The sequence below is a fragment of the Spinacia oleracea genome, chromosome 5 (assembly GCF_020520425.1).
Source record: "Spinacia oleracea cultivar Varoflay chromosome 5, BTI_SOV_V1, whole genome shotgun sequence".
NCBI lineage: Eukaryota > Viridiplantae > Streptophyta > Magnoliopsida > Caryophyllales > Amaranthaceae > Spinacia > Spinacia oleracea.
This window is the reverse complement of record NC_079491.1, coordinates 14,200,086-14,221,957: the sequence shown is the minus strand read 5'-3', so window position 1 is coordinate 14,221,957 and position 21,872 is coordinate 14,200,086. Positions and strand designations below refer to the sequence as shown.

General features: G+C 35.1%; 3 protein-coding genes across 4 annotated transcripts; 2 read left to right on the top strand and 1 right to left on the bottom strand.

Moving 5' to 3' along the window:
- The first annotated feature begins 4,783 nt into the window (after positions 1-4,783).
- LOC110789497 (uncharacterized) lies at positions 4,784-6,049 on the top strand. Its single transcript, XM_021994177.2, has one exon. The coding sequence runs from the start codon at positions 4,784-4,786 to the stop codon at positions 6,047-6,049; it is 1,266 nt and encodes a 421-aa protein (XP_021849869.2).
- Positions 6,050-6,378: 329 nt separating this feature from the next.
- Positions 6,379-9,078, bottom strand: LOC130461000 (uncharacterized). The gene is made up of 2 exons (XM_056828853.1): positions 8,520-9,078; positions 6,379-7,581 (listed from the first exon to the last, which is right to left on the bottom strand). The coding sequence occupies exons 1-2, from the start codon at positions 8,677-8,679 to the stop codon at positions 7,154-7,156; spliced, it is 588 nt and encodes a 195-aa protein (XP_056684831.1). The 5' UTR covers positions 8,680-9,078; the 3' UTR covers positions 6,379-7,153.
- A 3,651-nt stretch (positions 9,079-12,729) lies between these two features.
- LOC110789476 (kinesin-like protein KIN-8A) lies at positions 12,730-18,845 on the top strand. 2 transcript variants are annotated; one of them, XM_056828822.1, is made up of 8 exons: positions 12,730-12,931; positions 13,111-14,043; positions 15,846-16,119; positions 16,216-16,266; positions 16,347-16,439; positions 16,853-17,218; positions 17,299-17,967; positions 18,195-18,845. In XM_056828822.1, the coding sequence occupies exons 2-8, from the start codon at positions 13,136-13,138 to the stop codon at positions 18,273-18,275; spliced, it is 2,442 nt and encodes an 813-aa protein (XP_056684800.1). In that variant the 5' UTR covers positions 12,730-12,931; positions 13,111-13,135; the 3' UTR covers positions 18,276-18,845. The 2 variants fall into 2 exon arrangements, with proteins under 2 accessions (XP_056684800.1, XP_021849834.2); XM_021994142.2 differs by having other exon boundaries at positions 12,734-14,043; positions 18,262-18,845.
- Positions 18,846-21,872: the final 3,027 nt, after the last annotated feature.

The following is a 21,872-nucleotide window of genomic DNA, read 5'->3' as shown; positions in this document are numbered from 1 at the left end:
ATTTTAATTTTAGATAACAAACTTTTGTTTTGGATTACTCTGAATTTGTATTTACTAATTCTAAGTTACCAAAGCACCAAATATATATATATATATATATATATATATATATATATATATATATATATATATATATATATATTCTAAGTTACCATTTCTTTTTTTATTATTTTCCTAGAACAAGGTAAAGAAATCATTCACATATTCAACGAGGAAGTAAAAACACATATCTGATATGTGTGTCCAAATACATATCAGAACATAAGACAAAATAGGAAAAAGGACAAAAAAAAAATTAAATGGTACTTTTCTAAACACAAATGGTACTTTTTTTTACAGAATGGTATTAGAATGGTACTTTTTTTACATGAATGGTACTTCCTTTTTTGTCTTTTAGCTATTTGTCTTTTAGTTGATATGTGTTTGTTGTTACATGCCCGATATCCGCCTCGACGCACTCCATATTCAACTGCCGTATCAATGAGGTCTTCTCCCAATCATTAAGACCTTATGTGTACGATAGATTATTGAAATGATTGTTTGCTTGTCGTATATGTTTTTTAAAATCTAGTACACCGTACCTTAATATTCACTGACAACATATATAATAATTATAAGAACAGGGTATGGATAGATCAGTCGTATGGTGTCTAGCTATTTAAAGGGGGGTGGGAGGTTGTTCTCATTTTTGCATCTAACACAAATCAAGGAAAATTGAAGCAGCACCTATTACAAGTAAGCTAATACAATAACGTAAGGGTTAGAAGAGAATCCTTTTTTTTTTTGGACGGGAAAGCTTTGATTTTCTAAGTTTTGTTTTAGAACATCTGTTAGATCTATGTTTAAAACAATTGATTTGACCATTTCATATTTATGAAAATCTTTATTTCATATTCATTTAATTTTGGTTTAGTATTAAATGAAAAGTTCTAGTGATTCAAAACATTCAAATGGGATGTCAAGATGGATTATTTGACAAAGAAACACCCATAAGTGAATGAATATTGAAGTCACAAAGGTTCCCTGATACAGGTCATTGAAAGGTGGACGACCAATGATTAATGAAGATTAGATTGCAAGTTGATTTATAGTTCAATTTCTTGAACTAGATGGACTGGATGTCAGAAATCTTTTGCATAGATACTTATTGGATCTTGTATCGGATCGACCATGAGAATACTTTAAGAGATCAAAGTCATGTATGTCATAAGTAGTTCTCATTAATGGTGATTAGAACCATTCCTCAAAACATGAGTAATAATAATTGCTCGTTTGAAGATTAGTTCGCTTTGATGCTCGCTAAACGTCGCACCGTAAAAGGAGACTATAAAAGCAGTTATTGGGCGTAAATGAATCAAAGTGAGTATTCATAGATTGCAAGACTGGATTGTTGTTGTGTAACAAGGCCTCTCGGAGAGTTAGATACTGTGAAAATGCATGGCCGTGCTCAGAATGGTTAAGGCTTAACCTTCTGTAAAAGTTTAACAGTTGAACTCAGTAATCCGATAAACACTTCTGGACCTAATAAGGATGGCTTGGATCCTACCTTATGTTCAGCAAGTAACACTAAGCGACAAAGGAAGGTGAATGCACACTTGTCTGGATGACAAGTGGAAGACTGAAGGAAATGTGTCCTTCACCCAAGGTGCATTAGTCTAATACCAAGGTTCAGATTAATTACGATCAATTAATTCAGTGAGATCAAGTGATCGGAACAGCTGGCTTGAGCAATGCTTCCGATCAGTGAGTTCTAATCTATATTAGGCTCACAACTTACTCTTGACTGAAACCTATAAGGTCACACCATTGGCATGTAACAAATCACCGGATTAAATGAATCGGAAATTCATTTAATAGCTTTTCGGGAATTAGTTCGGAAAAAAACATAAATATACGATATGACGTTGGATCGGAATTGTATATCGTATTGCGTATATTCGTAAGCTAGGCGAAATAAATAATCATATCGTATGATGGTGAATCTTCAAGCTAGTACTATACGATAAACAATCGCCGTAAGGCATTGGACGCGGATACGAGAAGGCAACGCTGCCGGGCCGACGAGCCAAGCGTGCAAGGCCCATCAGGCACAGCGGCGCACCAAAGCAACGAGCAAGGCCCAAGGCCTGAGAATGAGCGCGCGCGGGAAAGCTGCAGTAGCAGCGCACATAGCTCGACCCAAGGCCCAGCAGTTGTGTGGCTGTGCGCGCGTATGGGCTTGCGAGGAGCTGTCCGACCTTGGCTTTGTTCCTTGCCGTTTGGTGTTATAATAAAAAGGTTATAACACCAATCCAACTCTTATGTTTTTCCTAACAACTCACAACATACCCTTTAACAGTTTAACCTAGACACAGTGAAACCCTAATTCTCTGTGTGCCTCCATCAGAAGTGTTCTTCCCAAAGAAAACAATCTTGAGTAACTTCTAAGTCATCGATCTCAAGACGGATCTGAACGTGTCGGTGAACCAAGTAGAGGAACGACATCTGGAGTTCTTTTTCGTGTTCGTGATTCGTTGAAACTAGGGAAAAAACGCTACAAACGTAAGTATTGCTTGATCTGTACTTTATACATGCTTCCTGGATTTGGGGTTATTCCGCTATCATGTCAAACCACACACACGAGCTGCTTGGCGGACAAGGTCAATACGGTTAGCAAGGATCGAGGAAGATATCAACATGATAAAGAAGACCACGGAAGCGGTTGAGATTATCAAGGAGCACTACCACCCTTATTCCCTCAAAAATGCTAGACCTAAACTCCTATATAAAGACACTCCAAGACCTACGTAAGGGGGCAACCTTCTACTATTATCCTCCGCTAAACTACTACTCCCCTTCTCACATTATTACTTCTTAAACCTTACTTCAATTCCTTCCCGTAGCTTCATGAACAAAGACTGGCAAGCTCCCTTTTTCATCTTCCACATTGACATTCCACCATTAATCCCCATACCTTAGTTACTACTTCCTCCGTCTTTAATTAGTCGCAACGTTGAGAAATGGCACGGAGTTTAATGAGAAAATTGAGGTGGGGTTTCTTCCCATAATGCCCATGTGATTACTTAAAGTAAAAGGGAGAGAGAGAATATTTGATTACATTAAAATAAGAGATGTGGAAACTTATTTTCTGAAATTTGCAAGTGGTGACCAAAATGGCCCATGTGATCACGTTAAAATAAGAGAGAGAGAGAGTAATTTTCTGGAATTGTCACTGGTAATTTAAAGTTCCCTCCAAAAGTTCCCTCCAAAATGTTAACAACAACTACAACCCTTTTCCAAATTTCACGAAATTTGGAGGCTGAAAAAAGTTCAAATTTCCCTCCAATATTTTTTAACAGCAAGTACAAATATTTTTCAACTATAAAAACAAGCAAAAGTCTCATTTTTCAGATAACATTACTGATAGTCTAATAGGAACACGCACAAGAGGGGGGGGGGGGTGAATTGTATTTAGAACTTGAGTGAGTTTCTTTCGAACTTTAAAGCAATATATGGAACTGAAAAAGACAGAAACAAATGTTACTCAATTTGAGGAAACTTCTTGACACTAATCAAGAAGAGAAAACCTCAAAACTCTTTTATATTAAAATAATTCCTCAATTACAATAATATAACAACTTGAGTTCCTCTCAAACTCAAGTATCTCACAGTAATCAACTCTGATTACTCTCTCTTCTGTTTCTCTCTTTCTCGACTTTAACTCAAAGCCTTTACAAGATTACTCAATCTCCTCTCACTCAGATTACAATTTGTTTTGAAAACTCTAGATAATAATAAAGCTTTTCTGATATTTGTGGAACTTAGGAACTTGAATATTGCTAGGACACAAATCGTTTTTATAAACTCTTTTGAAAGCGTTTTATAGATAAGAAAGCTTGTGGAATATTTGTGTATTTTTACCAGAAGAAAACCAACCCTTTTTATAGAGAAGATCTTTAGGGTTAGTTCCCTTCAAATCTCAACTGTCCACACACACCTACACTACTTGGTCTCCACGATCCATAACTTGTGGATCAAGGGAAGACCACTTCCCTTTAAAACTGTTTTCAGAGAAAATCGTGGTTTTTGGACTTTGTCAACCACTAAGATTTGTGAAAAATATTTAGTAAAATAAAATCAGATTTTAAGAGAAGTTTTAGGAGCAGTAAAACTGTTTTGTTTTAAAAGATAAAATCAGATTTTATTTAAGGAAATAAAACGACAATTTATTTATGTAATTTTTCCTTAAAACTTGCTGCTAAATAATTTGATAAAATCTTATTAAATATTTAATCAAGCATCCTAGTTCCACAATGTATCTTATAGCTGTTATTATTTTACACAGAAATCTAAGAGAATTTAACTACCTAGCTTCGTGTTTACTCTTTTACTGGAGCTACAACTCAGCAGCTGCAATGGTTCCTACTCTGGAACATGTGAGTTCCTCTAAGGAAACAGAGGAACTCATCTAAAGGAAACTTCACCCTTCTTTGTGTTGTTGTTCCTCTGATGCGTGTCAGCTTGTAGTTCCCAGCTTTGCGCATTCCACCTCAGGAACATCAGCAGCCATCTCAGGAACTTTTACTTGTAGACACAACAGAAACATAATCAGGAAGTTTGTTATTTGTCATCAACCAAAATTAGGGTCAACAATTACACAGCTAAAAAACACACTACTTCAAACTAACACTTAAATGTAATCTTCCACTTGCACACACATCACTTTCTGGCAAAATTCCGGTCACGAGGAAGCGCAGAACACCAAAAGGCAGGCACGAACCGGCAACAACATCAACAGCAACAAATGGACGATTATTCGGTTGAGGAACTTCTAGAACTTGAGGAACTACTCGAGTTTGATCCGGAAATGGAGGTATGGTATTCTGATGAATCTGAAAATGGTGAAGAGGTAGAAAATTCAGCAGTTTTAAATAATGATAATCAAATACCTATTCGTAACTTAGGGGGTAGAAGAACACAATCACGTGAATTAACCGATTTTCAAAGAAAACACATGATTGACAAACTTCTTTTGCTTGCAAATGATGAATTAAAAATACCTCCACGTGCACAACTTGAAATTTCTCTAGAGTTTAATGTTTACAGAACCACTGTTTGGAGGTATTGGTCAAAAGCAAAAATATTAATTAGAAGGGGGGAAACGATAGATGTGAAGGGGCAGAAACCTGGTAAGGTGGGAAGGAAGTGTAAGGATTGGGACTTAGATCGACTACATGCTATACCGGTAGAAAAAAGAACCACAATCAGAAAAATAGCAGATGCACTTGACATTCATCCATCAACAGTTTATAAACTAATTAAATCAGGGAAAATACGAGCATGTAGCAGCAGCCTTAAACCTTCTGTCACACCTACTCACAAGATAGCTAGAATTCCACATGTTTTGAGGCAAATTATTCCTAGAAATGTGAACACACCACCTAAATTTTCAGCAATGTACAATATCATTCACATTGATGAGAAATGGTTTTACATGAGTCAAAAAAGTCAAAAGTTTTATCTGTTTCCATGGGAAGACGAACCTTATAGAGCATGCCAAAACAAAAACTACATACCAAAGATGATGTTCATGGGTTGCGTAGCCAGACCTATCCTAGGAACAAATGGAGAAATATTGTGGGATGGGAAGATTGGTATGTTTCCTTTCACTTACACTGTCGAAGCACAAAGAAGCTCAAAAAACAGAGACAGGGGCACACCAGAAACAAAGGCGATTGTAAGTATCACTAGGGAGGTTATCAGAGCAAAACTCATTGAAGAAGTGCTGCCAGCAATCATGGCCAAATGGCCTGCTAATGCATGCAAGGAGATATGGATTCAACAAGATAATGCTAAGCCACACATAAGTGTCGATGATGCCGAATTTAGAGCAGCAGCTACTAAAAACTGTTTTAATATTAGATTAACATGCCAACCAACACAAAGCCCAGATTTGAATGTGTTAGACTTGGGGTTTTTCAGAGCTATTCAATCACTACAATACAAGGCATTTCCTAAGGATACAAAGGAACTTTTGAAATCAGTGGAAGATGCTTTTTCAAGCTTATGAACCAAGACTCGTGAACTACAATTGGCTACATCTTCAATATTGCATGTTGGAGATACTGAAAGTTGAAGGGTCAAATAAATACAAAAACCCCCATAACAAAAAGCATGCAATGGACAGGTTGGGTATTCTCCCAACTCAAGTGGAGGTTCCAGAAGAGCTGATAGAAGAAAGTAGGAATATTTTAGCAAGGGGGCCTACCAATTGAAGAAGAAAGAAACTTTTTGGACAAACCCGGAGTGAAGAAGAACAAATTTTTGTGAAGATTCAACGTTTATGCAAAAACATTTTGTGAAGATCAAAGAATATTTGTAATTAATTTGAAGACATTGACATTTTGTGAAGATGTAGAAAACTTTTAGTTTTTGTGATGAAATTAGAGGTAAACCAGTTGGTAAATGAATGTAAATCCAACTACTTTTGTAAAAAACTAGATGGTAAATGAATGGAATGGAGCACCTTATTAGGCATTGCTGATTTCATGTTATTCCTATTTATGATCGACACTTCTGTTTAATGACAAAGCTCTCAGGATTCCATCATTGAGCATTACATAATGGATGTGAGCATAACAGAAGTGTTGCCTCACGTAAATTGGGAACACCAATCTAACTCATGTGACGATCACACAATTTAGAAATAGGTGCACCAATTTGGTAGCAAGCACCATGATCCCTCAAACATCCATTGAATATTTTTATTTTGTTTCATCATTTAACCTCCCTGTGACTCAGACAACTAACATGCAACTAACAACAGGTAACTGACAACAGGCAACTGACAACATGGAAGCCAACAACAAGCAGCAGCAACATCAACCCAACAAGAAACACAACAGGAGGCATGCGAACAAGAAAGCCAACAGGCCAACCAGCAACACCAACCAACAAGAAACAACAACAAACAACACAAGGCAACATAATACCCAACCAGCATTGACCCAACAGGCAACCAAACCAACAACGCAACCCAACCAGCATCAACCAAACAGGAAACCCAACCAACAAGAAACAACACAAAGCAACATAATACCCAATAACAATGATTAATTATAAAGTGGGTTAGAAATCCTGACTTAGCTGGATTTGAAGCGCTCATAATACCAAATCAAGTAGACCGAGTCTCATCCGAATCATAATTATCCGATGGAGGTGAAGGTGAGGGGCTATCAAGATTACTCACTCCAAATTTGGGGTTCCTTTCACGTGATCGATCAGCAGACCAGATTATATGATTAGGCGTCTCTGGCGCAACTAAATTTTCATCATTCATTAGAGAATCTTGTGGAGGGGAAGTTGGCATTGTACCCTTAAATAAAACGACGGTAGGCGTGCAATAGAAAAATGGAAGCCTCATTGGCCTCATTGGCCAAGCAGGTGATGGTTGTTGTTGGATTGTTGTAGAGGTGGTGGATTTAGGTTCCACCTTCTTTGAAGAGCTTAATCCCTGAGCGGGGTTGTTGTAAGCACGCAACTTCCCTTTCAAATACTTGTAATAGCCGTCTGGATCGATTTCCGGGTCAGGCGGATCTTGACCTGAAAGACATGAAACATCTTAGACAGTGTTGCATTGCTTGATCATTGTATACTAACAATCATTGTAAAAATGAAAAGAGTTCAATCAGAAACTACTCAATCAAATTGATAGACAACCTAAAATAGACAACCTAAAATTATTTGTAAATTATATTAATCCGTGAATCTTAAAATCAAGATTTAAAAATATAAACAAAGAAGAGATTGACAAACAGTTCAGAATATGAGAAGAGAGAGAATAAATTACCAAATCAACCATTTCAATGACAATAAGAATCAAATAAAGAGCATAATCTACGACATTTCAGATCAAAACCCGGTCCTACATCCAAAATCTGATCCACACCCACTCATAAACCCCAAAAAAAATTAAAATTTGATTGAAAGCAATGTTGGTTAATTCAATAAAGCACAAACCTTTGAATACAAGTTAAAACCCCGAATTATACCTAAACAAACCAGAATTTTAAGCACCAGAATATACATTAATCACACATTATTTTATTTTTATTTCTTTCTTGAGTAATTCGATCAACTTCAATTTTGCACCCAAAATAAAAAAAAATAAAAAAAAAAAGGAAGAAAGAAATTAACTCACAGTCATAGAAAAGCAGGAGAATTATTGAAGAAAGTGAGTAATGATTGATCCCCAAAACCCACCCAAAACAAAGTTGCCAGATCAATATGTCCCCCAAAACCCACCCAACAATATTGATATTTCAGAATCAGGTCATCAGGTTTGTTGATGACACAAACCACAAATCGTCGAAACCAATGATCAATATGCCCCCAAAACCCACCCAACAATATTTCACATACTTCAGAAGATGATCCAACAATTTACAATCTTTATAATTTCACAGATCCGTGTAAAATACGAACAAAAGAAAAATGGAGGTTAAGAATAGTTAAGAATGTAATTGCATTTTTGCACTCACCTTCATCGTCTGTGTTAGGGATGAACTCGTCAAATTCTTCAGAAGATGATGTAGAATCTGGTTCAGCCTTCCAATTTCTCGATCTCTTGGCCCTTTCCGATCTCCTTACCCACCTGCTTAGGATCTTACCCCGACGCGTATTTTCTTCCGATGAAGACATAATCGACCCAGAAATTTGAAGATCCAAACCCAGAAATTTGAAGATCCAAACCCAGAAATTGTAAGTTCAAAACCAAGAAACCCTGAAATTTGGAGATAAAAACCCAGAAAGTTAAAGATCAAAACCCAGAAATCGATCAAACCCAGAAATTTGAAGATCAAAACCCATAAATTTTAAGATCAAAACCCAGAAACCCAGAAATTTTAAGATAAAAACCCAGAAATTTTTAGATCAAAACCCAGAAATTTGAAGATCAAACCCAGAAATTTGAAGATCAAAACCCAGAAATCGAGTAATTTGAAGATCACGTGTAGAGTTTTGAAGGTGAATTTGATTTATTCACCAAAAAAATTTACATGCACAACGAAAATTTGATCGATTGAGAGGAGGAAAAAACTAGGGTTCTTCATCGTGATTTTTGGGGGAGTTGGAGAGAGAGAGAGAGAGAGAGAGAGAGAGAGAGAGAGAGAGAGAGAGAGAGAGAGAGAGAGAGAGAGAGAGAGAGAGAGAGAGAGATGAGTTGTAAGAGGTTTCTAGAAATGAGAAGGTGGGATGGTGAATAAACTCACGTGAAAGGGGGGAATTGAAGGAGTAGTTAATTTGTTAGGTGGGTGGGTTAATTAAATGAAAGGATATTAAATTTAATGATGGAAGTTAGGAGTATTTAGTAAGGGCATTTTTGGTGTTTTGTATGAAAAAGTTTACTAAAAATAGAAACGTTGCAAGTAATAAGAAGCGTCCATGTAAGAAAAACGTTGCGACTAAAAAAAGACGGAGGAAGTATATATTATTCCCTCCATTTTCCTCGATCACCATTACCTAAATACCTTATGTCGCAAATACATACTAAACCAAATAACCTTCTGCCATATTACAAACGATATTAACTCAGTCCACTTATAATCCTGTACTACCTTTTACTTATGCTTTATTATTAGCTATATTATACATATACGGCATATATACCTTGTACTTGTGCTCAACTAGACTTTTTATGCCAACAACATATATAGTGGATTGGTGGACTCATTGCCACCTGCGGTTTTTATACCTTTTAGGTTTTCCGCGTCACCATCTCTTGTCTCGCCTCTCTTTATTTCCGTCCTTTATTTTTCTGTTATTTAATTACTCTATTTTATCTAGTCGTCTATGTCCCAACCAAAGGTCGTCCATACAAAATTTGGCATAAACATACATGAAACTCAGATTTCGTATTTCTGATCATGTTAAGTTGGTTCAATAAGGTCACATTTTTTCTTATTTAAGAGATTTTCACATATCTCTATTTTATTAGTGAACTCTTGAGGATCTTACGTTCTTTTTCTATTTCTTAATTCGTAAAAGAAAATAAAAAAAGTATTCTATCCATAGTTGGAAAAGATAATTTCAAACCAAATCCAAAAAATAAATCTTCCATCCATCTTCGTGAATACGCGAGTTAAGCTAATAAATGGAGTCTAACCTTTTGAACTTTTCACCGTTTAGGACCTATACCTTTTTTTTCACCGTTTGGGACCTTATTCCCCTTTTCCGGCCAAATTTAACTAGAGTACATTAAAAGGTTAGGTCCTTGGGTTAAAATGTTAAAGTAAATCAAAAGTTTGAGGACTAACCTTTTCGTTTTTTCACCTTTCAGGACCTGAACTTTCTTTTTTCACCTTTTGAGACCCCATTCAAGTTTTCATGTAATTCCAATTCAACTATTAAAGTTTCTAATCATTAACATATAATAAGTTCAAATTGAAATAATATGTAACTTAATTCATAAATTTAGCCCATATATAAATTGATTTGGGTATCAAATAATCTAATGAATAGATAAGCAAATAATTATTTACAAGCTGATCATATTTTATATATTCGGTTATGGTGTCCAATGACAATAGAAGAATTAAGCAATTTATATAGTAGAGTACGATATTCATACAATTATACTCAAAGGTTTACGGGGATGGTGGAACAAAATACACTACGGAATTTTCCGCCCCGTGACCCAAGTTGTTAGGAAGATCCGTCATTGATGATATATCCTCACAATTATTTGTGGTTTGTTTGAAGAATATTAATAATGTCCACACAAAAACGTAAAAATAATAAAAATAGGTTAATTTTAAACGAATTCTGATTTTGATCACAAGTTAATATATCATACTAGTTCTTTATTGTTTTATGAGAGTAAAGACAATTGGATTATTGATGCTCATATTTGATGAGGTACTTAAATGATTTATGCTTAACTCAATCAAAATTAATCAGCAATTTCCGAATTAAAATTTCTGACCTCAAATTTTCTATAAACATATTCAAATCAGTTGTTATTGGATTACGTAAATTAAGTTTCAACTATTAAAGGTCTTATGAATGAGTAAATATTATCTATGATGTTTGGAGAAGAGTACTATGTAGTTTTAATTGTATGATGGGGTTTGGGAAAGATGAATTATTATTATTATTATTGTTAAATATATTAATAACAATTATTACATAATAATTAATATTATTATAATTATTAATTTGAGCGCTAACTTCTTTTTTTTTGCATTTTCTGATTTTTTTTCTAGTAAATAACGTTGGTATATATACAAAAAAATGGATATGAGGTCCCAAAAGGTGAAAAAAAATATTCGGGTCGTAAACGGTGAAAAAATCAAAAAGTTGGACCCTAACCTTTGTCTTAATTTATTATTTGAGTGATAGTATGGTTAACGGTAAGTTAAACTATGGTTAACTGGCCGGAAAATGAACATGAGTCCCCAAAAGGTGAAAAAAAAAAGGTTGAGGTCCTAAAGGGTGAAAAAACCAAAAGGTTGGACCCCAACCTTTAGCTTAACTCGTGAATACGCTATAAATTAAAATTTTCAAGAACTTGAAAAGTATGTAGTACTCCATATTAATTATCAAAATTTTCTACCATCATCCTTGACAAGTATTTAGACACTAATTAAGTATTTTTTACAGAAAAAAATATTGTACTACGTATTTGAAATAGAAAATATTAGGATATTTTAATTTTTTTTTTTTGGAAATTACCTTTTATTTTAAAATTTTTTTTTGGAAATTACCTTTTAATTTTTTTTTGGAAATTACCTTTTATTTACCAAAAAGTTGAAAGCTACCACTCTTAATGTTTCCACTGTTTTCTTTCTCAATTAATAAACATGGTAAAACTTATTAATTCTTACAAATTTATACTTTTACTTGGTTTTTCTCATTAAAGTTAAATTTATGAAACACATTATAAGTACTGTTACAAGAATATACTTTTGCAAGATAACATAACTTTTGCAAGATTATTATATGCGTATAAAATTACACGCACATATCACGTTCACAAACACTAAGTATCTCTTAAATGGTTGTACTATCGTACCGATTTATCAACTTTCAAAAAACAAATGAGAGTTTTGGTTGAGTGCAAAATGTGATAATCGTAGAAAACTTTAACGATAAATCAAATTATTGGATCGGGATATACTCCATTTTGTATATTTTTCCCAACACGGTACAAAATAATTTCAATACTAGCTTGAGACCGACTTTCTAGTTTGATTTGAATTTTAAACTTGTTGAATAAATAAATAAAGTATTTTTGTTAGCTAAAAATAAGTTTACAAAGCCATATGAAAATATTAGGAAGCTTGTCAATGATCAAATAATGAAATTCAACAACACATTCACTTTATAAAGTTCTCTATTTGTTCCTACCATACTCACCAAATCATTTTGGCTTGTTTTGACTTTGAAGTTAGTTAATAACCAACAAAATATCACAAAGTTAGTGCAAAAATCTACGGAATAACATGTCTATTTCAAACATAAATTCATCATATTTTTAAAAATCATATGGCCTGCATCATTAATAAAAAATAACAAAACATAAAAAACAAAATAAATTAAAATTGTACTTTCCGTGAACTCAGCAAAGCTAGAAGGTATTGGACCCACGATTCAAACACTTACTAAAATTGACCGTTGATCAAAAGCCATAATTATGACCGTTACAAACCCCCAAAATTCAAAATTTTAAAAACCAACATCTTGTTCCACTCCATTTTTACTTTCCCCACTCCATTCATTACGCTAAAAGTTAAAAACCGGTAAATTTGGTGTGACTTAAGAAAAAAGGGAGTGCACATAACACTTAACTTCTTGCCCATTTCAAATTCAGTCATCAACAGCCGTCCATACCCAACCAACCAACGGCGCAGATCTTTTCAAAAGAATTCTCTCTCCAAAAATGACATAATCTTGAGTATGCTCCCCCTCTTTCTAATTCAGTATTTCCATCTCTTTCAATTTTGTTAAATTTTCTCTGTTTTTCTCCTTGTTCTTCCTCTTATATACCGAAAACCCCGAAAAGATTCGAGCTTTTGTCGATTGTTCCATCTGGGTAAGCAAGAAAATCACAAAGGTATGTTTGGATTGTGACAGGAAAAAAGTTATTACAACAGGAGAAATGCCGGTTTCAACAAGGTCTCGTATCTTTAATAGAGAAGAAGAAAATGGAGGATCAACAACAACAATAATAACAGAGCAAACAGAGAATAGCAAAATGGCGCACACATTGAGAAACCCTCACCATGGTTTGAAAGAGAAGTTGAAGTCTTTAACACTTTTATATGAGCAGCAAAAATCAGCTTCAATTGGTACAAAAAATATCAATTTCAAACCCCAAGATCAGAAATTACCCCCAGTTCCAGCTCTAGATCGAAATGGGTCTATGAAAATCGAGGATATTGATTCAAGAAAGCATAAATTCCTTCCAATCCCACCTCAAAATCGACCCGATTCAGCGAAAAAAGAGGAGACAGAGACAATCACAGCACAAATACCACCAGTAACAACTGAAAGAAGTCCAGTGATGAAAGAAAATTCAATTCCCAATGCAACAGTGACAAAAACCTATGTTTTACCCCAACCCCTAAATCCAACCTCAGATGATGCAAAGGAGAATAAAGTGGCGGCGAATGGGGATCGGATCGTCGGGTTTACTTGCCCCAGAAAGGCGCCAGTTTCGAGCACGGTGGCGAGGAAATTGTCATTGGGATCACAAATGGAGACAAGAAGGGATAGGAAATTGTCATTAGGTCAAGAAATGGATCCCCTGTTTCAGAAACAGAGTAGTAGTAGTAGTAGAAACAGCAGGATTCTGGTGTTTGTTAGGCTTAGGCCTATGATGAAGAAAGAGAGAGAAGCCGGGTGTCGGAGCTGCATTCGGGTTGTTAATCGGAGTGATGTTTACTTGACCGAATTCGCTTCGGATAGTAATGATTATCTAAGGTTGAATAGGTTGAGGGGAAGACATTTCAGTTTTGATGCTGCATTTCATGAGACTGCTTCTCAGCTGGATGTTTATTCTACTACGTGAGTTTCTAGAAATTTTCTAAATTTGGTTTTTTTTTCAGATAAAAGTTCATATGATTTTGATGTTTTGGTTGGTTTTTAATCCATATTTTTGTTGTTATGATGGTAAGTTCTTGTTTGTCTTATGTTGGACGTCTTTGATGTTAACTTGTCAACAATAATTAATTGCTAGCTTTGTGTTGAATTTGATAATTACATAATTAGAAAGAATTAGTCTTTGTCATCAACGTGTTCCCCATTTTGGCTTGGTTGGTTAAATTAGGTAAAACATCAATATTTGCATATAAGTGTCACTTTGCTCAAGTATTAATCCTTCTTTGGAGTAGTTTGTTACCATTTCTGGAAATAATTGCAACTTCAATTGAATAAACTGAAAGTAATACTAGCTCGTACTTATGTAATTATGTAGTTATGGACATTCTGTCCCTCCGACTAATGAACTCGTACTTTCCCTCATAGTAGTAGTATGGAGTCCTTAGTAGTTGATACATTGTGTCATGGTCCAAATGTTTTGACACCGGATCCGTGCGGCGCACTCTTGCCTATTGGCGGCAAGGATGCGAGCCTTGTGCGGATTGAGTGTCTTGTGACTCGAAGGGGTACGAGTAAGCGTCTGATTCTGAAGGACACTCTTGCCTATTGGCGACAAGAGCGAGGGTCGAGGGTCGAACGGGGCGCTTGTGTGCGCACAGCAGGCACAAGCGGGACCATCAACGAGAGTGTATCTGTTTTGAGGGAGACTTTGTTGGGTCTTAGAAAGCTTAAAAGCATGCGACAGAACAATATCTATAAAGGCTAGCAACAACACATGAATTAAGCAAAGGCAACTTCTGATGAGAGGTATTGGTTCATACCCCTCATAGAGGTTTATTTTGAATTAGATAAAACTTGCCAGTGAACACTGGAATTACAGTAACATAATAATTCTATCTAGAGCCTAGAAAGCTATTAGAAAGATCCTAGAAAGCACTAGATAAGCAAAATACAAGTAAAGGAAGGTTGTATTCTAACACATTGGCTAGAAAGTTGGTCGATGGTTAGTTTGTGACTAGTTTAATTGGTTTGAACTGAAGTCCAGGGGATGAAATCCCGTCTACATCATTAGCCCTTATGGCCCCCTCCCCATGGAATTAAAACTCGGCCGTTCCGTTACGTAACGGCCGTTCTGTAACCTATTTTGGATTTTCCGTTCCGCGAAAACCCGTTACGTAACGGTTTGAAAAAAATCACGTATTTCTCCCCGCGTCGTCCGTTACGTAACGGTGACTCGCCGTGTTAGGCGTTTTTTTCTCCGTTACACCGTTCTTTTACATATATTGACAAAAAATATTTCTGTAATTAGTAATGTAATTTATGAAGCATAATATTTTGAGTGCTTATTTGTTCACAGAATATAATACTCACTCATATTAGGATAGATTTGGTTATAATGTGTTGATATAATACTTTTTAGACTAAAAGTGTAATAATAAGGCTTAGACATGTTAATGTGGTTTTTTTCAAAAAATTCACACCGCGTCAGCCGCGATCCGTTCTATTCTTCCCTTACAAGCGGTTTTCGCGACAACGCGACCGTTACCGCAAACGCGACCGCATCCGCGTTTTTTTTCTATGCCCCTCCCTATACACCAAAAAAGAAGTCTTAAGAAATGCTAATGATAGCTTGTACTAAGAAAAGTAAGATGTAGTTTATCAAAAAAGAAAAATCCCATTTACTCAAGATTGTTTGTTTAGGATATAATTCAGCAAAAAAAGAATGGAATTTCAGCAGCATTGAAATACTAAAATTGTTGGAATTCCAGTACAGCAGATCTCGTGGAAGCAGTACTACAAGGGAGAAATGGATCGGTATTTTGTTATGGTGCTACCGGAGCCGGAAAAACATACACCATGCTTGGAACAGTTGAAAGTCCAGGGGTGATGGTGTTGGCAATCAAAGATCTATTTTCTAAGATTAGGCAGAGAAGTTATGATGGTAATCATGTTGTCCAACTGTCTTACTTGGAGGTTTATAATGAGACTGTCAGAGATTTGCTCTCCCCTGGAAGACCCTTGGTTCTTAGAGAAGATAAACAGGTAACTTTTTTTACTGTCTTTCTGTTGTTGTTGTTGCAGTGTTGCATACTTCATGCATTAACTCGACGTAATGCTAATCCTTCTAGTACAATGCAGGGAATTGTGGCTGCTGGTTTATCACAGTATAAGGCTTATTCTACAGATGAGGTGATTCTTTCTTGCTTTTGATTTTCTTTTATGATACTTAATGATGAAGAACTGTACTAAATCGCGTTTAAATGTTATAGGTGATGGCATTGCTTCTTCAAGGTAACAAGAATAGGACTACTGAACCAACTCGAGCAAACGAGACATCTTCCAGATCCCATGCTATATTACAGGTAACTACATCACTACTTTTGGTTTATCAGCTTATCAGTTCCACTTTGTGGTATGTTTTTATTCGAAATACTACCAGTTATATCAGTAATTGTAGATTTTACTAGTACTTGTATCTTCTGTCAGTACTTGTAGTTTTCACTAGTTCCTGCATTGGCTTGGTTCTTTTCATCTGAAAAATGCTTAGTGGAACTTATCTGAAACTTATCATAGTTGTGAACTAAAACTTGGGTAGTCCTTAATCTGAACTTAATTTTCCTAAAGTCAATAAAAGTACTTAGTTTTAAGGTCAAGATAAAGCTTTTGTAAGGATATTATTATGGAAAATGATCTACCTGTATGAGTTCCTACTTAGTTGGATACTACTATTTGAAAATGGAGAAGATCAATGACAATATGAGCTGCATTATCCCAGGTTACAATTGAGTATCGAACAAGAGATGCTGCAATGAATATAATCAATCGTGTAGGGAAGCTTTCATTAATCGATTTGGCAGGATCAGAGAGAGCCCTAGCTACAGATCAGAGAACCTTGAGATCAGTAGAAGGTGCCAACATAAACCGCTCACTTCTTGCACTTAGCAGCTGCATCAATGCTCTTGTTGAAGGAAAGAAGCACATACCTTACAGAAATTCAAAGCTCACACAACTTCTTAAGGACTCTCTAGGTGGAGCTTGTAACACGGTTATGATTGCTAATATCAGCCCTAACAACCATACATTTGGCGAAACACAAAACACCCTTCATTGGGCTGACCGAGCCAAAGAAATTCGGAACAAGGTACTCAGATTTACACCTTATACATACTCATAATCTGAATGAAATTGTATAAATCCTGATTTCCTCCGTATGATTTACAGGCTTATGAAACAAATGAAGAACTAGTGCAAGTTTCAGAATCTGATGCTGATCAGGCTAAACTGCTGCTCGAAGTACAGAAGCAAAACCGGGATCTTAGAGTACAACTGGCAAGGCAACAGCAGAAGCTATTAAGTCTTCAAGCTCAGTCATTGGCCGCAAATGCAAATGCATCTCCAACTCCTCCTTTTGTTAGATCTATTCTTACTCCTCCATCAACCAACAAGCAAAGGCCAAGGACCCCATTGCGAACAACACCAGAACCAGCCAAAAAGAAGGGATCTGAAGAAACTATAAGAGAACTACAACTGGTGGTGAGAACATTAGAGGGAGAAATGGAAAGAGTGAAGAAGGATCATGCATTGCAACTAAAGAAAAAGGATGACAAAATTAGGGAATTAACCGCGAAACTATCCAAAGGGGTGAGACCAAGGGATGAAGGGTTGAAAAACATAGTCACTAGATCAAGCTTAAGGTCAAAGGAACCAAACACAGGAGAGGTAAAAACTTCTAGTCACAGGTTCCTGTCTCCTGCACCAGCCGCGAAGAAAAGGAGTTTTTGGGATATAACAACTGCTAATAGTCCTTCACTCACTACCGTGAATGGCAGAAAAACAAGAAGCCATGTTAATGCTGAGCCTACTACAGGTCTGCCTTCCATGCTCCTTCAGGTAATGACATCCAACTCTTTTTTAGACTAATGTCACAAGTTATGTTCAATTTTTTGTTAAACCACAGTTTGTATAATTCAAAGGTAATCAATCTATAAAATTATAAATGCTAATTTTCTGAAAAACCCCATCTGCATTATATTCAGGAGGCCTACTGAGATTTAATGAAAAAAATTGTTTTTTTTTGGTGTGTATTAGTTGTTTTCTTTATTCTGTTACTGATGCAGCTTGCACATCCATGTATCTGGTCTGTGTTGATCCTTGGACTACACATCTGCCAATTACATCATTCAGCCAGGTTTTGCTAGGCAAAGGCTTAGTCCTTACAGGCAGTGATGGAGAACAAAAAAGAGAACATGAAGTACAGAAAAAATGCACCCTACTGATCTCAAGGTCAGATCAGCTGTACATTCAGCTAGCAACCTGTTAGTTGGTGGTTCGAGCCAGAAGTAACAGAATTCCTTTGCTGCTTCTGCTTTACTTTATCCACCCTTCTCGAAGGAAGAAAAGAGGCGAACAAGCACACAAACAGGTCAGGCTGAAGAAGGCGCTATTTCAGGTTATGAGTGTGGTTCAGCAATACATCTTATTTGAACCATCTCAAGTTAGGAAGCCATTGCTTTAGGAAAGAACACAACCATTTTTTCATTCTTTTTGTTATGAAAATTTGTTAATGTCAATGGCTTCTTTATAAAATGTCCTAGACTTATGGTTGAACTCTCTTGTTCCATACCCATTCACAGTAGGACAAAAACTTTGAAAAGACACTAGCTAGGATAGAAATAAAAAAAAAACAGCTAATAAAGGTTTTCTTTTTTATATATTTACAAAACTTGTGTAATTTATTTATTTTATTATGAGACCACGTTGAAACAAAATGACAATTAATTCCGGACAGAGAATAGTTATTTTCCGAATCTGTACAGAGGAGGGCCTACTAATGTTCTTTGTTCGAAATAAAGCAGTTGCTCCACAGTAGCTCTAGGTCTCATGTGAAGACAACAGATTGATGCATATTTCTGTCTCCATGTTGAATTCTGAAAAAGGAGAAATTTCAAGATTGATCAAAAATATTATTGCATCTTTTTGTGTACGAGTATGATCAGAGGTAAATGTATCATGTATGTTTTACTCCTTTTTTTCTGGCAGGAGTATAGTCTTTCCATGTCTTTATTACTTTGAACTTTTGCACTTATTTTGTGTTGTTGCTTTAGTTTAAACAAGAAAGACACAAGACAACTTGTTTGAGAATGTGGGGTGGTAAAGCGATCAAAGAACCAAAATAATTTTATGTGTTATGTTTTGATTTTGATGTATAACAATAATACAATATACGGAGTAAGTATTAATTCTCGAAACGGTTTTAAGTAGGAAATTTGTGACAAAGCACTCGTCTTTCAGTGTAAAACATATTTAAAGGCTGCGTTCTATTCACCTGCTTTCCACTTATTTTTCCTGAACTTCTCTTATCTGAACTTATCTGAACTTATCTGAACTTAACTGAACTTATCTGAACTTAACTGAACTTATCTGAACTTATTAGAACTTATCAAAACTTATTTTAGTTATAAATTGTACTTGCCAACCCTTATTTTTCCTGAACTTATCTTATCTGAACTTATCTGAACTTATCTGAACTTATTTTTCCTGAAATAAGTGGAAATAAGGTGAACAGAACAGGGCCTTAAGTGTATATAAGTGCTTATTCTATGTGTTACTGATAAACTCGGATGTATAATGGGCGTTCATCTTTTTTTATGTAACAGTTATACTTTAACTTTTCACGCTTGTAAATATAATATTTGAAGATTAATATCTCTAATTTTGTTTCGTAAAAATTAAAAAAAGTTGATATTCAGATAGTACATATAGAGAGGAAGTAAACTAGATCTCACACTACTATTTTTTTTTCCTTATTTATAAATTAGAAATAATAATCAAATTGGAATTTATGAGTAGTTCAAAAGTCAAAGTGTAACTATTATTTTAAAACGAGGGAGTACGGAGTACTTTGTATGTGACACTTTAGTACAGTTTTCCAACTAATTAGTGATTAGCCAATTGCCTTCTTTGATGTTGAATAAGGCAGTTATTATTGAGAAATTAAGATTCCTATCCAAAAAAAATATTGAGAAATTAAGATACTTGTTGTTGTATTTGCTGCAAGAAGTTTATTACAATTTATTATTGAGCCGATTGTCAACCACCACAAATCATATCCAAATTGTTACATACTTCAAAGCATCATCAGCAACATCAGTATATTGCACAATATCAAAAACAACTTCTTTGGAGCAATTTAATTACGAACTACGAATTGTTGTTGTTTAGGACGAATTAAACTAAATTAAAGTACATTGACCAAATTGAACTGAATTAAACTGAAAAATAAGTATAAAGAAACAAGATGAACTTTACCCTTCACGAGTCATCAACTAAAAAAGCATGTTGTTAATAGGGTGTTTAACTGTGTGATGAGGGAATGAAATTGAACCAAAATAAACTAAATTAGTATCCCGCTTTGGTTATACTACGTTAGCTTGTATCTCGGCATTTCTCGGCTGAAAGAATTGGGGGTGGCAATCAGGTCGAGGATTCTGACTGAAATATGGTGTTGGTTGAACTGAACCGAATTAAGTTGAACTAAACTTAACTAAATGGAGTCTAGGCGCCTAGCTAAACCAAACTAGAATAAATGAAGATGAACTAAATTGAAATGTACTGAACTGAAATGAACTGTAACTGAATGAAACTGAACAAATTTGAATTGGACTTAATAGAGATAAACTGAACTGAATGAACTGGACTAAACGAAGCTGAACTAAATTGACATGTATTGAATAGGTTAAACTAAACTGAAATGAATTAGACCGAATAGAGCTAAACTTTACTGAAATGAACTGGATTGAATAAAGCTGAACTAAATTGAAACTGGGTGAATAGAGCTAAACTGAAATGAAATGAACTAGACTCGACTAGACTTGTGAGAACACATTGACTAAATTGAATTGAATTAAACTGAAAATTAAGTCCAAAAGAACAATACTTGTTTACCCTTAATTTAACACCCTAATAATTATTTGCTTTTATAAAACCATTTTTTACTTAAATAAAGGAATTACTAGAATATTATCGCCACCGTGACAACGGTTAAGGCTAGTACCAGAATTACGCAGCAGAAATAATTAACTTTCATAACATAAATAAATAGTTAATGGTCTTTAATACAAGTTGGAACCATATAGGCCCAAACCAAATCCAATTTAAAAGAAATCAATCCATTAACTAAGGCCTTGTTCGGTATCGTTTTTTGTTTTTTGTTTTCTATTTTTTACAAAACTAAAAGCCAAAATATGAAAACCACAAAAGTAGTTTCCGGTTTTTTGTTGTCAGTTTTCAAAATCAATACGATTACTATATGTATGACTATTTTTTAGTTCATGATTCAATCTAAATCACATGACTTTTAAAACCCAAAACTGAAAACTGACAGTGGTACCGAACGGGCCCTAAGCTTTGTCTATACAATTATTAAAATAAAGTTTATAAAGAAATGCAAGTATAAAACGCTCTCAATATTCTCATCACGAATGTTGACTTCACTTGCAATCACCTAAAGAAGTCCTGCTTAGAAAATGCTACTCTCCAACAACGCAAATGCAATTGATGGATCATCATAAGGTCATTAGAAAAGGACATGACTAGAAGACATGAAAGCGCGTAATCAGCAAAACTTGAGTACTGCAAGATAAAACAAGTCTATAACTAAACATGCTTCACTCCATAATACAATAATGAATTCACATGCAAAACTCACGTAATAAACATTGAATCATAAAGACAAAACTCGACTCTTGACACGATTCTTGACTTTATAATTTAATTAAAATAAGTATCGAACGGGT

Bases quoted from the DNA above. Each gene is read 5' to 3' on its own strand.
- LOC130461000 (XM_056828853.1), bottom strand. From the start codon at position 8,679: ATGTCTTCATCGGAAGAAAATACGCGTCGGGGTAAGATCCTAAGCAGG. The intron at 7,582-8,519 runs GTGAGTGCAAAA...CATGTCTTTCAG, and splicing joins CCCTAACACAGACGATGAAG to GTCAAGATCCGCCTGACCCG.
- LOC110789497 (XM_021994177.2), top strand. From the start codon at position 4,784: ATGGACGATTATTCGGTTGAGGAACTTCTAGAACTTGAGGAACTACTC.
- LOC110789476 (XM_056828822.1), top strand. From the start codon at position 13,136: ATGCCGGTTTCAACAAGGTCTCGTATCTTTAATAGAGAAGAAGAAAAT. The intron at 16,120-16,215 runs GTAACTTTTTTT...AGTACAATGCAG, and splicing joins TTCTTAGAGAAGATAAACAG to GGAATTGTGGCTGCTGGTTT. The intron at 16,440-16,852 runs GTAACTACATCA...GCATTATCCCAG, and splicing joins GATCCCATGCTATATTACAG to GTTACAATTGAGTATCGAAC.